Here is a 13,970-nt window from a genome sequence, read left to right on the forward strand (position 1 = left end):
ATACATATCTACGAGCGCTAAAACCACCCGAGAGACCTTCAGGAACATGAAGGGCTCTCAGGGCTATCTTTTGTCAGAATGTTGATTTCTGAGCGCCTACCGAAATGTTGAGAAGGCGCTGTGACAGATGGGCCATCGATAGACCATGACGCTGAGGGCGATTTGAGGAAAATAACTCAGGATAATCCCCTTCGACAAGATCCCAGCCGACCCCGTTGAGGGTTGTCTTCTTGTTGTAAGCCGCTTCATTGACAAGATCAATAATTTGAACGATTCAAGGCCTCGACCTCGCCCTCCAAAGATTCCACCTCTTGGGCCTTCTCGTTGAAGACTTCATCTTCTTCATCTCACGATCGGACTTGGCCATTGCGGTTTTGAGGGCCTGTTTGCCGTCATCGATACCTAGCTTCTCCTCGTCGAGCTGCTTGATGAAACTGGCATTGTCGTTATCCAGGATATGCTTGGCCTTGCCGGCTCTGGCGAGCGCCCAATCTCTCTCCTTGTAGGCAACAACACTCTCCTTCTTGGCCACGTTTCTCTCCTTAGCCAGATCTCTCTCCTTTTTCATGTGGCTAAACATCCTGGTGAAGTACGCAAAACTGCCATCCAGCCTCTCCCGGGTCTTGGTGGCATCAGCGACAGCGGTATCCCTCTCCTGCTTGTTCTTGGCAGCATCAGAGACTGCGGCGTCTTTCTGCTTTTCGGTCTCGTTGAACTACTGGGTGAGAAAGGCGACGCCAATATCCAGCTTCTGCTTATGCTAGGTGGCCTGAGCAAACGCATCGGCTCTCCCCTTCTTAACCTGGTTGAACTGCTTAGTGAAGGCGGCGAAACCAATGTCGAGCTTCTGCTTGTTCTCAGTTGCCTGGGCAACCGCGTTGTCTCTCTCCTTTTCCATGCGGCTGATATTGTCATTGCTGGTTTCGAGGGACTTCTCCAAGTTGGCAACCTTGGCCTTGAGGTCGGCAACCTCAGCGGTGGCAGCGTCTCTCTCGGTCTTCATCTGGTTGTACATCTTGTCCAATTGAACGATATCTCCTTCGCCGCTGATCATGTCGCCAGGAAGACCTTTGTCGCTAGAGGGCGGGCATTTGTAGGAGTTGTCATGGGTGGGGCAGTCACCCGGAGTGGGGTTGGATCCAGGAAGCATTGTTGGAGCTGCTCGACTGGTGATGGGATTTCAGATTTAGCATACATGTTAGCGAGGAACGTGAGCGACGAGGGAAAACTCTTACTTACCTTGACTGGACCAAGAGTTTTAAGACTGTCGATGAAGCCCGAAGAGGACTTCTGGATGGTGACCTTGGTAGCTCTGGACGCGGTCGCCAGATCCGGTATGATGTCAGTGATGGTCAGGATGGAGACGAATGTTGAGCGATGAATCTTACCATGAGTAGAACAGGGCGGACTGCCTGTCGGTGACGACCTTGTAAGTAGGCAGTACGTGCGCGCTGATAAAGCAAACGAGATCTGGGGAGAGAATGTGTTAGAGGCGGTACATACATCTGGACGGTAAATACACTTTCCCCGCGGGCATTGGACAACTCCGTAAGTAGCCAGGCCATTTTCCTAAACCGCTATAACTAAGAGGAAAAGAACACCCAGGGTAGCGCAAACCCTCTGGGAAATAGAAGTCAAGTTAAAGGGCATGAAATATCAAAGGTAGGTAGCCAAACATCGTCTCACATTATTATACACAGGTATAAAGTTTAAATATGGATGATACTTTTTGAGAGTACAATCAGTAATACTCAGACCTCCCTCAATCACCGCCATTACTCCCTGCCCTCCAAGACATGACCTTCCCGTACTTCCTATCTCTGGTCACCTTACCGCCAACAACGACCTGCTGCAAGTCCGGGTTGAAGCAATTATCCGTTATATGAACGCCATCACAGAAAACCCACAAGGTCTTGTCTGACATCCGGCAAAAGAGTCCCTCCGCATCATTGGCGAAGTCGGGTCCCATAGAAGTAGGGCTCGAGCAGAGCTTCGCAGCCGAGTGTTGTCCGTTGTTCCCGTGATCCAACACCAGCATCTCACCCAACTTCTGCGCCAAAGTGTGGGTTGTTCCGTGACCAGCCGCGTCAGTCCCGTTCCCTTGCCTCTCCCTCACCATCTGCTGTCTCCGTTGATGAATACTTGGCCGTCCCGTAGCCCCCCTCTTCACCTTTTTCCCATTACTCAAAACCCAGTATGTGACCGCCCTCGGCTCATGTGAAGTGTACAACGTGAACGGAGGTCCAGCCTCACAGAAGTATCCCACATCCAATCCATCCTTCTCGCCAGGCCTGCCGTCATCTCTCTGGACAAACTCGGGCCAGTGAACTTGGAAGCCTGTCTGGGGCTGGTCGCCATTGGCATCAATCCAGAGACAATCCGGCTTGTAATCGCTGCCCTGGATGAAGACATTGCTGTAGTACCAACTGCCACCACACTCACGACCCCAATCGCCCACCCAACCGTACTGATCCCCGTTGGGCCAGGTGATACTTGCGCTGGCGACGCAGATAGCGTTGTCGTTGGCGGTAAACAGGGCGTAGGTAGCCTGCTGGCCGTTGTCGTCTTTGTGGTCGACCTTGATCTCGCCGGTGGAGCCATCGCCGATGGAGCCTGGATCGGCAGCAATGCCGAGGAACTTGCCGGCTTCGTTGAACAGACGGACATCGGGAAGGTCGCCGCCGGCGTTGTTGAGGCCACCGGGGACGTCGAGGCCGACGGTGATCTTAACCTTTGAGCCGACGGGATCGGGCTGGGAGAACATGTCTTGACCAAAGGTGATGACGTTGAGGAGGCCGGAGATGGCTGAGATGACCCGAAGAGCTCCTGCTGCGCCGGCCATGATGTTGCTTGCAGAACTGTTTGCAAAAGAAAGCAAAAAAAAAAGAATGTAGATGAGCTTAATGAGTGAGAGAGAAGAATATGTGCGCGGCACACCTTTGAAAAGAGAAAAAGAAAACGTGAAATGTGGTAAAGGTTGATAGGAGAGATGTGCAACTTGATGATGTGATGATGTGATATTTGCCACAAGGAAAAGAGCCTCACCCTTCTTCTTATACATCTCGGGCCCTCGCGGCGAGAGACAACGCTTGCTGCCAACGCCTTCCTTTCCGCATGGCGGTAGGCAGTCTCCCAGACAACATAACACCACCGAAGCGAGCAGAACCCATGGCTCGACAATCCTTCCTTCATCGGCCTTCATGATGTTGGCCTGGATCATAGAATCCCCACACGATGAAAATAACCCTCGTCGGCTACCGACGCGTCTCTACTGGATCCAACACCGTACAACGTCCTGGACTATTGCATTTGAAACCCCAGCCTTACTCCAGCCGAGATATCCGCAATCCTTCCGTTGTTTCGGCATATAATTCTTGTCGTTTAACGGCGTCGAGCACAGTGCCATTGGCATCGGCCACGGTGCTAATTGTCATTATTAGGACGGCCTGCCTGTCTTCATCATTGAATAATTTCAGAGATATGATATATTTTGAGGCTATGTACCCCACATATGGGGAAAACCGTGGTGGTTGCTTACATGTTAGCGTTGTGTTGTTTCACCACCGCGCTTAGATGCATGATGTCGTGCTAGTTGGGTGGCGCTCGCTGTCGTTGTCGTAGTGCAGGATTACCGATGGAGTGGTTTGTGGGCTCCAGGGTCCGAGATAATGCTCGATCTGGTACTGGAGGGAATTCCAGAAAACCATGGAGGAGGCTGTGCTACTGATGTAGGTTAACAACAACAGCGGTTAACAAAACCAGGGTGAGATGTCTCCGCGATTGCGGGCGGCAAAGGAATGGTGCTTCAGGGGTTACCGAGCTGTTGGTAATGCATGTGATTGGTAGACTCGGGGCTGGCGGCAGCGATAGCGCCCCACCTGCGCAACCATGGCGGCTAATCAATCCGACGTCAATCTGTCTTGCGGGTTTCTGGGACAAATAGGTGATGTTCAATGCCATCTCAGCAAATGATGGGGCTGGGTTACGACCGTCGTCTTCGCTTGGTCATGGCTCCCTCCTCTCTTGTGACTCGATTGACGTGTTGCACTGCCGCAGTGCTCATGTTATAATGGGGCAGCCCCTCCTGCTCCCAACAGCATCCTGTATCTTATCATCAATTTCCTTATCTTGGATTCTTTTTACTTCACGGTTTAACTCAGCAGTTCGTAATAATGTCGCGCCAATATCTCCTCACCGTTCTCGCCGTGCTGGCCACGGCCTCTTCCATAAATGCTCAGATCCTGAGCTGTGCTGATGTCGAATGCCCCATCACGAAGGGGACAACCTCCGCTACTTGCACCGTGGTGGACAGGATCTTCAACGCCGTCGGTGTCGTCCCGTTGGAGGATATTAGCGACGACCTGAAAGGCCTCTCCTGGACCAAAGCTGTAGGTGCCGTCGATACCAGCTCCGACCGAGAATACGAACAGTCATTCTACCTCGGTACTCCTCTTGGCGTCAGACTTCCTGCCTCGTGTGCTGTTTTCTTCAACAAAGTGAACGACCGCGTCAGATTCGGCGATGACGACCCCAAGCGATCGAAAGGCACTTGCAACCAAGCCATGACAGATGGTTGCATTAACGCCTTGATAAAGCGCGCCTTGGAAGTTGACCTGTCAGGCAACGACGCATGCGAGAAGCTGCAGACCGAGTTCCTGGCAAACCTGGACTCTGAGTGTGCTTCGTTCGCCACAGGCAATAATTGGGTCGATGTCACCGCGGTGGACCTGGTGGGTGATGGTTCCCCCCAGCCTATTGACAGCGACAAGAACACCAGTTCCGATTGCTGGCCTACATTCCCAAGGAACAACGATCTCCGGCTCGTTCACTCTACCAATTCAACGGTTAGTCATGGTTCCATGTCGGCGTCACGGTGAGCTAACATCGATTAAATAGGGTGATTTCGGCGCGGAGACCATGGTCAAACACTTCTTCGGAGTTACACCCATTCTTACCGTGTTCTTCGCGGCCAGCGACAACGAGACTTCCGTCTCCCAAGCAGAGGCACAGTTGACGTGTGTTAAGGCGATCGATTTGACCACGACGTCCAATGCCACACAGACCCAGGCAGAGGGAACGAGTGACGCGATTCGGGGAAGTGGCGTATCGATGGTTTTGGTGGGGATTATGACGGTTGTGTTTGCCGCTATGCTTGCGTAGGCCGGGCTGGTGTAGTCAGAGTCTTGGCATCAACCGTTGCTATAGAATAGAAGCTTGACCAAGACATGTGTCAGTACCAAATAGAAACAAAGATTTTGGCACTCGGAGTGATGGCAGAAACTTACCTGGTCAAACTGGGACCTGCATCAAAGCAAGAGACTAATGGGAAGCGCGTTGAGAAGTCGGGCGGCGAGGTAGTTGTTTAACAAGGCTTCCGGAACATCAGCCGCGGAGTCCAGGATGTGTGTTTTTGTCGCATCATATCTCCTCGAGGTCGACATCCCGCGGGCGGCTGCGGAAACATTGTCTTGGATCCTGCGCATCAGCGACTGTGGTTAGTGATACCCATCTTCGATCTTGGGAGTGGTTGCTTACCATCCATTGGGCATACTTTGAGGCCGAGTAGCTTTCCGCCGTGAGAACCCGGACTGGATGTGTTGAACGCACTGCCAAAAAAGGATAAGGTATGAAGTGGTGCCGGAGGCTGACAGTATTTTCCAATGAAGTGCTGCATATTAGATGTTTTTTCGTTGTGACGTCTGCCTGAGTGAGAAACCCGACTTCAACACGCAACATCAAGACCACAGAACACCAAATCGGGAATCACACTGCCGTTACCACAAATCTGAGAAGCAAAACTGAATTTTTCCTAGCTACCTTATGTTCCCTGAGCCTTTCCCGAATATTGCATACCTGCCTCAAGGTGAGACGCTCGTTGGCCCCTCCTAAACTAGCCGCTAACACATCGATGCCATAGTCTTGTAGCCACACGCCACCATCCGCTTAGGCAAAATTATATAACCATATTGGAGAGGCTGTAAGAAATCGAGCTTCTCCCCCTGCAAGTCCTGGTTCTAGAAAGGGTGAGGGGTGTGGGAGGCCTTTCGACACCCATATCGGCCACCTGAACGTGGGTAGAAAAGCCGACCCTCTTCTCAGCAACACCGTGAGTCAGACCCGACAATCTGTCGCGTAAGTCCGCGTCGACTCTGGCAAGATCGCGCTCTTTGCGAATCTCACAGAGCCTTTCCTCAGTAGTGGCCAGTTGGCTCTTGAAGAATTCGACATCCTTTTTGGCCACCCCGTAAGCTTCCTTATACTTGGCCGCCTCATACATGTAGGCCGTTTTGTCAGCAAGGGACTTGGCCGCCTCGTCATTGAGCCTCAGCGCCTCCCTGAGTCTGCCCTCCGTGGTATCAAGACGACCCTGGACAGTGTGTAGCTGAGTCTGTGAGGCGTTGTATTTTGACTGGAGGTTGGTTCTCTCAAGGTTCCAGGCTTCCTGGGACATCCTGAGTGAACCGCGGGCCTCGTTGCGCTCGATCAGGGTATTCTTCAACTCTCTCTCCGTGGACGAGAGGACTTGGCGTGTTTCGTTCAAGTCCTCCTGCAAGCGATTGTATCCGGAGGACAGGTTGCGATAGTTGATTGACATCTCATCGCGGGCCCTCTCAGCCTCGTGGAGCCTGGCCTCGGCAATTGAATAGGCACAGCGGGTGTTCTCGAGCTCGTCCAGCGCCGCCATATGATGAGCGGTGACCTCACGAAGACCGGACTCGGCTGTTTCAGCTCGATGGGTGACAAGGTTGAGTTTGTAGTTGAGGTCGCCGTCTGTCCGCCCTACTTCCTGATCATCTCCATCGCACTGGCGAACTCGGCCTTCTTCTGACCTAGATCTTGCCTGGCGTCAATCAAAGCCCTCTCGAGTCTGGCATACTCGTTGTCACCACCCAGATAGGCACCTGGCATAGAGGAGCGGTTGTAAGCCATCGTAGATTGTTCCTATGTACAAAACAGGTCAGCTCAAGCGTCTCAGACCGCTTCCAGGATAGCGGGATGACCTACAAGACTCCAATGTCATTTGGCGTATGCGCCCGACTGGATTGGCGCGCTGTTTAAGCCTGTGGATGTTCTTTCCTCCGAGGTACGTGATTCAAGAGATAGGTTGGACGGTGTGTAGAAGTGAATTGAGGAAGGTGGTGAATATGGTGAAGAGAAAAATAGTGAAGGACAGGGCAGTGAGGAGGATGGTGAAAAAGGATTGGGAGAGTGAATGTCTGCGCAGGAAGACAATATACAGTTTTACTCGGACGCACAGGCCAGCCTTCAGAGCCCCAAACAAACTGGGGCCATCTGATATCAGGAGCAGATTGATATCTACAGAAAGTTCTATATCTTGATTGGGCCCTGGAAGATTCTACAGGTCCTATTCACTCAAGACTCTTGATATCAGGCCTATCTCCCGTGCCCGTGACTTGAGATAAGGATCCCGCCCAGCCTTTTCTTTGTCCATTACCCACTTCCTGAGGTAAACGCATATCAGAGTGACCTATTGCTCCCCTGTCAGTCCTGCAAGGAGTCAACGCTTACGGAGTGAAGAGAGGTCTCAGGATTAGTGGATAAGTACCCGCCAGACTCCAACTTCCTGAGTGACAACAAAGTCCCAATCGCCCAACACCTCTCCCATCAATCACATCACAGCACTGTCAAAGTTTCCGCCAGGTTGACCGTCTCACCATCATCATTCCAACTATTACCACCGCCACGATGTCGCACACAACCAAACCATCCTACAGCGAGCTCGAGGGTGCTCTGATTCAAGAGCGCCAGGCCAGGACTCGGGCCGAGCAGAGGCTCCACGACCTTACCCGAGATCACCGGTTCAACAATCGGGTATACTCGGCAAATCGCCTGGTTCTTGAACTGCAAGACGCTCAGCGTGACAGGGAGCTCTACAAGGAGAAACTTCAGACGGCGGAGAACGCGGCTCGGGAGTGGCAGAGCAGAGCCACTGAGCTCGAAAAGCTCGACGCAGAGGTTTCGCACAGATGCAGGATGGAGAAGGCTTTGTTCCAGTCCTCGCTCAATTCTGCCAGGAAGATCATTGACGATCTGCAACACTCACTTGCTGCCACAGAAGGCCGCTACAAGATTACACAAGAAGGGCTGAGGGAGGAGCGGGATGCTACCCGGCGTCGACTTCTACAGGTTGCCGCTGACCATGATGATCATGCTGCCAAGCTCAAGGAGATTGAGTACCACCCGCCAGCGAGAAGCGCCATGATGCTTGAGAGGTCCAGAGGGACGCTCTCTTTATCGAGCACTCGTGGAGGTGAGGAAAGGGATGCGACCAAGCCAACACTCAGGCACAAGAAGAAGTTTACACATGGGGTCTAATATGGTGTCTCACAGTGAAAGAGGTCGACAAGGACAAGAAGCAACTGCGGTGCGACCTACTGTCAACCGTCAGCATCACCAACATCAGAGTTCATGCTCAGCACCAGGTTGGCCTGGGTACTTATATTGGGTAGCCGTCAATATATGATGCCATTCAGCCCCTGGCCTGCTCTTTTGCTTTTGTGTCGCGATCTTCTGCTATGAAAGCTCTGCTTAACCACCATCAGTCATATGACCAGACTTGAGATTTCCATCATGTTGTCTGCTGTAGAACTTGGCGAGAATAACATCAGTCAAAGATGGCGAGCTGTACTGACTCACAGTTCATACTGTTTGAGCCAAGCTACTACCCATGTGTTTCATGACTACTTATATGCTACAGCCAAGGAACCTGGAAGGGAACTGTTCCACCTTGCCCTACGGCAACTAAATATACTAACAGCTTCAAGTTTTCGTCTGCTGGTGTATTAACTACGTTAATTCCAAGTTGACAACGTGGCATGTCCCGGGCATGATATTGTGAACTGCAAATAGGGGTGAGAAAAGTAATGACCAGCACCATGGTGCGAAACACGAAGCTTAGTATTCACGGCGGTCGAACCTTTCGGAGTTGGCCACAGTGGCGCGGTTTTGGCCTTCGATCAACAGAGAACCCCCCGCGGTACCTGCAGTACCATATCACGATATCAGTAACTTGAAGACACCAGGGCTTTCTTATCTGGACCCCCTCCTTCGCGGCCTTATCTTGGAATGGAAGTGAAGTTGTTGCTTCCGATAAGGGGATCCGGATCCCACTGTCCTGCCCAGCCAGCAAGTATCTGTTGCGGCGTGGTCTGAAGCCCGCTGATCCCTCAGTCTTGACACGAACACGAACAACTGGCCATTCTTCTTACCTTCTTCTCCATCGGCCGGTTGACCACCCGCCTCATATTTTCCCTCCCATACCTCTCTTGACACCAGTCACCGCGAACAAGATACTTCAGAACGGCACGACCAAGATGTCCGGTCACGACATTTCGCCCCACAACAGCGCGCTCTCACCCACGGACAAGGCTCACTACCAACAACTAGTGAAGGACATGAAGCAGAATGCCGAGACCTGGGAAGTCTGAGCCAAAGAGGCGCTCGCTTTGCTCGGTTGGGCCCCGCCAACGTCTGTGAGCCCGCGCCAGTTGGTGGAGGCCTTCGACGCTGGGCTGAAGGATCACGCCACAGCCATCACGAATATCGAACAAAGCAGCTCCTCCTTGCAAAATCAGCTTAAGCGAGCTCGAAAAGCCCAAGCCGAGATTCGAAACTACCAGAAGCTACTTGAAGAAGCCCTAGCTGTCCGCAACGAGGCGCTTGAGCAGTTGAAAGCCTCGAACGCTGGGTTCCGCGCCAACCGCGACGTTCAGTCCTCTCATTTCGAGGAGGTTTTGATTCTGTGAGAAGCTCTTCAGAGCTATCTGGGTGCTCATGATTTGGTGGGCTATCTTGCTGCTGGAATAATCCGTCGTTCCCCAATGGGATCCAAGAATTGGACTTAAGGTTCTCAGCATGAAGACATTCCCATCATCCGGAGGAGTTACCAGGTTGCTTACAATGCGCAGCCCTCGTCTTTAAGGCGGTGGACAAGCTAGTGGTAACTGGGTCGGTGGTGGGTTTGTGGACGCCGCTCATGAAGCTTGAGATGTTATTGCTAGCAGTTTAGTCTCAGCATATATCATCACACCAAAGGAAGAATGATGCGACAATGCGAAGATTTTTTTTAATTTTTTTACATGTATCGTGATATGGTTATGCACGACTTGGAGTTTGCGCGGTTTGGTCGATGGTTTGGTAGATGACTCGGTCTTCTTTTATATACCCTAGGCACCGACCCCAATTGATTTTGTTGGAGTTTCAAGCATGTTTCGCCTGTTGTCCTGAAAGTTGTATAATCAGCATCAGCGATACGTGAACAGTGATCGAGCTCGACAACAGTGATGTGATGTCTGGATAAGATTTGGGGGCCTTGTGGGGGCATGCGTTCTGATAGGCGGGTTTTTCTGCACCCAAAATAGCCCAGGGATGCCGTCAGCGCCTTGGCATCTTACCAAGCATTCTTGGCATGCAAGTTTAATTTGTGAAAGTGGGCAGGATGAACTGAACCGACCATCAGTGGAGCAGCAAGAGTCGGAGCTTCGGTGAGGCAGATGATACTGGTCGTCAGATAAGAATGAGTCCTGTGCCGCAGCTGGGAAAGCTGGTGTGCGGCCAATTCCCAGTGTCTTCTGATTGGGTGCTAAGTTACGGGCCTGTTAAGCATTCTAGCCCAGTCGTCTGCTCTTGTCGCCAATAGTAGTAGGCACCCATCATCACCAGCACAGCCTTCCATACCGAACTACACAATGTAGGTAATAACTGTCTACCAATCTCTCTCAGAGTTACTATTCTCGCTTTCCGAGACCACCCTTACATCGATTCAGAAGAACACTTATCAGCCTTATCAGCACGATGGGCGCAAATTACCGAACCCTGCGACTGCTGACATCGCCAAACGTTTGCTAACAAAAGAGAGAGTTCCAGTTTGCTGACGACCCGCTCCGGCGAGGTGACAGTCCAGCCAAAATGCTCCCTGCCAAACGCCAAGCTTCTGCGCCATCGCCAGAGCCAGCCTTCCCTTGTATCGCCATGGTCTCGCCTGTCATGTCAGCAACATGATACGAAGGCAGCAACCCCAGGGAGATCAAACTGTGCCCCTTTGATGCTCTTTTGCCAGAGGGTTGATAGCCACAGCTATCCCTCTTCTTTGGCACTTATGACTGCCTTACTTCTTCGCTTCCAGGAACATCGATTTCATCCATTCGTGTACACCAAACAGACCCGGAGAGGCGATTCATACTGCCTGTCGGGCACATTACTCGGCATCTAAGACCTTTTGGCACCACCAATGACCATGGAACCAACGGGAAAAACTGTCGAGGTCTTTGGGTCCGCCCCATTGCTGGACGAAGGGAAGGGTAGCATGTCCCAACCAGGAGACAACAAACCGGACTACACCACAGCCACGACCACATATCAAAAATACATTTGGAAGAATGCCTACAAGTTCATCCGCTTCCTCATCATCTTCGGCTTTGTCGGTATCATACTCGCCATCCCGGTGATTGTAATTGGCAGCAAAGACATCATCAAGAAGGAAGATGCCCTCGACGACGAACAGTTCTTCGCGCAGAGGTCTGAAAGGACAGTCTACTACATCTTCATGTGGCTTCTGGTCACTTGGGTCTGCTTCGCCATTACGTATATCTTTGCGAGTGCCTTGCCGTACATCTTCAGACTGGTGGCACGTTATGTGAATCCGGCACATATGCGCTATTGGCGCATCATCAGGACATTGCGACGCCCTATCTGCATCTTTGTCACCATCTGCTGCTCCTATATTGCGTACATTATTGTAGGTCAAATCCCAGTCATACCAAAGTTTGATCTCACTGACACATGACAGACTGTCTGGGTAGATCGTCTTGAGCTTGCCATGATCTACGATCTTCCCGAAGGCGATGTCGGCTGGGTTGACCTAATCGACGACTTCCTCGAGCAGGGCACCCTCTGGGCTGGCTTCTACTTTGTCTGGAAGATCGTCATGCTCTACATCACCATCCACTTCCACAGCCGCTCGGACCACACCAAGATCGCCCACTCCAAGGATATGCACAACGCTCTGATGGCGCTCTACGAGGCCTCGATATATCTATACCCCCTTGGCACCCCCGAATTCACCGAGGAGGACATGATGATCAGCAACGCTACCATGGCTGGACACGGCGAGCACCGCATTCGTGCCACTCGTTATCTTGCCCGACTCGGGGTGGACTCGTATGGCATCACCTCCTTCTTCGGCAACTTCCTCTCGAGCGATCCCAAGTCCCACTGGCTCCGTCCTTCCTCGAGCTACGCCACTGTCGAGCGCGCTATTGCGAACCCAAAGTCTGCTGCCGCCTTGGCACGTCGCATCTGGATGTCCATGGTTTCTGTGGGCAAGACGACCCTCACCGCCGAGGACATCGCCGAGGTTCTCGGCCCCTTCCGCAAGGAAGAAGCCGAAAGATACTTCAAGGTCCTCGACGAAGCCGAAATTGGCGACCTCAAACTGGAAGAAATGGAGTGGACCGTCGCCGAAGCCGGCCGCATCCGCCAAAACATCTACAAGAGCATGCACAACGCAGACCACTGCATCAACACCTTCGACTGGGTCATGCTCGCCGCCCTCGCCGCCGTAATGGTCTACTTCATCCTCATCTTCTGGGTCCCCTCCCTGAAATCAATCCAAGAAACCGTCAAATTCCTCGGCTTCGGCCTCACCTTCGCCGTCGGCCGAACCATCCACCATTTCCTCGCAGGCTGCATCTTCATCCTCTTCGACCACCCCTACGACATAGGCGACAGAGTCGAGCTCTGGTCCGGCCAGCAAAAACAATCCGTCTCCTTGATCGTCGTTAGAACCTCACTCCTCTACACAGTCTTCAAACGCGTCGACAACTGGATGGAACTCCAAGCAGGCAACGAATGGCTCCAGCAGTGCCGCATCGAGAACGTCACCCGCTCCGGGTCGAACCGTCAAGCGGTAAGTTTCAATATTGACGTCAAGACCTCGTTCAAAGACCTCCAGTATCTCAAGTCGGAGCTTGAGGCTTTCCTCAAGCATCCAGACAATAAGAGGGACTACCTCCCCAACCTCGCCCTCGCGATTGTTGGGCTGGGGGAGATGAACATGCTTGAGATGCGCTGCATCGTTACGCACAGGTCAAACTGGTCTAATGAACCGTTGCGCGCGGCGAGGAGTATGAAGTTCATGTGTGCTTTGGTCGCTATCACGAGGCAGATCCCGCTTGGTAGACCTGATCAGGGGACGATAGGGAGGGACTTTAACCCTGCTCACTATGTCATGATGACGCCTGAGGAGGCTAAGATGAATGTTGAGAGAGTCAAGCAACAGGCGGAGGCTGACCGGTGGGATTTCAAGAGTGGCGGTAGCAGTGGTGATGAGCCGGTTATTGATCTGAGAGGTGTGTCGAGAGATGGGGATCTGAGCGATGACGAGATAATCAGGAGGGCGATGGAGGAAGCAGAGAAGAAGAGGGTTGAGACGGCGAGGAAGGAAGCTGAAGAGTTAGCTGCGAGGCAGGCGCTTGGGAAGCTGCCGCCTTTGCCGAGGGTTGGTCCTCCCCCGAGAGTGACGGGTGGAAGCCCGCCACCGAAAACTGGGATGACCTCTGGGTTTGATCCAGCAGGTGCTCAGGGTAGTGGCGGGTTGAGAAGTGTGCCACATTATAGGGTCTAGTATCGGACATGGCCTCGTGGAGAGATAATAATGTTCACATAATACTTTGCTCACCCATCTCGAAACCTAATTGATATGGATTGTAGCGAGCAATCACATATATGTGGGGAATGAAAGAGAGAAGGTCACGACGAATGAGAATTGGTGTGACGAGATAACCCTGAATTTCTGATAGGCCAATTCAGATTCATTCAAGGAATCAAAGTACGTGGCGGTCCGGGAGGAGGTGGTGGTTATGCCAATCGGTGGGTACCTAGCATAACTTGGAGTTTGCGTGGAAGAAAAACGTAAAATGCTATATGTACTTGCTACAACCGTTGAATGA

The 13,970-nt window shown here is 52.2% G+C and overlaps 7 protein-coding genes across 7 annotated transcripts; 3 read left to right on the forward strand and 4 right to left on the reverse strand.

The window, feature by feature from the left end:
- Positions 1–274: 274 nt before the first annotated feature.
- QC761_0070630 (uncharacterized protein) lies at positions 275–1,054 on the reverse strand (the record flags this gene model as incomplete). Its single annotated transcript, XM_062872693.1, has 2 exons — positions 275–715; positions 803–1,054. The coding sequence occupies 2 exons, from the start codon at positions 1,052–1,054 to the stop codon at positions 275–277; spliced, it is 693 nt and encodes a 230-aa protein (XP_062732681.1).
- A 64-nt stretch (positions 1,055–1,118) lies between these two features.
- QC761_0070640 (uncharacterized protein) lies at positions 1,119–1,565 on the reverse strand (the record flags this gene model as incomplete). Its single annotated transcript, XM_062872694.1, has 3 exons — positions 1,119–1,166; positions 1,240–1,312; positions 1,504–1,565. 3 exons carry the CDS (start codon positions 1,563–1,565, stop codon positions 1,119–1,121), a joined length of 183 nt encoding a protein of 60 aa, XP_062732682.1.
- Positions 1,566–1,703: 138 nt separating this feature from the next.
- On the reverse strand, positions 1,704–2,842 carry QC761_405770 (uncharacterized protein; the record flags this gene model as incomplete). The annotated part of the gene is made up of 3 exons (XM_062878854.1): positions 1,704–1,979; positions 2,117–2,141; positions 2,185–2,842. 3 exons carry the CDS (start codon positions 2,840–2,842, stop codon positions 1,763–1,765), a joined length of 900 nt encoding a protein of 299 aa, XP_062732683.1. The 3' UTR covers positions 1,704–1,762.
- A 1,330-nt stretch (positions 2,843–4,172) lies between these two features.
- Positions 4,173–5,160, forward strand: QC761_405780 (uncharacterized protein; the record flags this gene model as incomplete). The annotated part of the gene is made up of 2 exons (XM_062878855.1): positions 4,173–4,844; positions 4,897–5,160. The coding sequence occupies 2 exons, from the start codon at positions 4,173–4,175 to the stop codon at positions 5,158–5,160; spliced, it is 936 nt and encodes a 311-aa protein (XP_062732684.1).
- Positions 5,161–5,953: 793 nt separating this feature from the next.
- On the reverse strand, positions 5,954–7,272 carry QC761_405783 (uncharacterized protein; the record flags this gene model as incomplete). Its single annotated transcript, XM_062878856.1, has 3 exons — positions 7,006–7,272; positions 6,807–6,902; positions 5,954–6,780 (listed from the first exon to the last, which is right to left on the reverse strand). The coding sequence occupies exons 1-3, from the start codon at positions 7,019–7,021 to the stop codon at positions 5,954–5,956; spliced, it is 939 nt and encodes a 312-aa protein (XP_062732685.1). The 5' UTR covers positions 7,022–7,272.
- A 435-nt stretch (positions 7,273–7,707) lies between these two features.
- On the forward strand, positions 7,708–8,337 carry QC761_405785 (uncharacterized protein; the record flags this gene model as incomplete). Its single annotated transcript, XM_062878857.1, has 1 exon — positions 7,708–8,337. The coding sequence occupies one exon, from the start codon at positions 7,708–7,710 to the stop codon at positions 8,335–8,337; it is 630 nt and encodes a 209-aa protein (XP_062732686.1).
- Positions 8,338–10,499: 2,162 nt separating this feature from the next.
- On the forward strand, positions 10,500–13,772 carry QC761_405790 (uncharacterized protein). The gene is made up of 2 exons (XM_062878858.1): positions 10,500–11,758; positions 11,810–13,772. The coding sequence occupies exons 1-2, from the start codon at positions 11,252–11,254 to the stop codon at positions 13,643–13,645; spliced, it is 2,343 nt and encodes a 780-aa protein (XP_062732687.1). The 5' UTR covers positions 10,500–11,251; the 3' UTR covers positions 13,646–13,772.
- The last annotated feature ends 198 nt before the right edge of the window (positions 13,773–13,970 follow it).

The sequence above is a fragment of the Podospora bellae-mahoneyi genome, chromosome 4, assembly GCF_035222275.1.
Source record: "Podospora bellae-mahoneyi strain CBS 112042 chromosome 4, whole genome shotgun sequence".
NCBI lineage: Eukaryota > Fungi > Ascomycota > Sordariomycetes > Sordariales > Podosporaceae > Podospora > Podospora bellae-mahoneyi.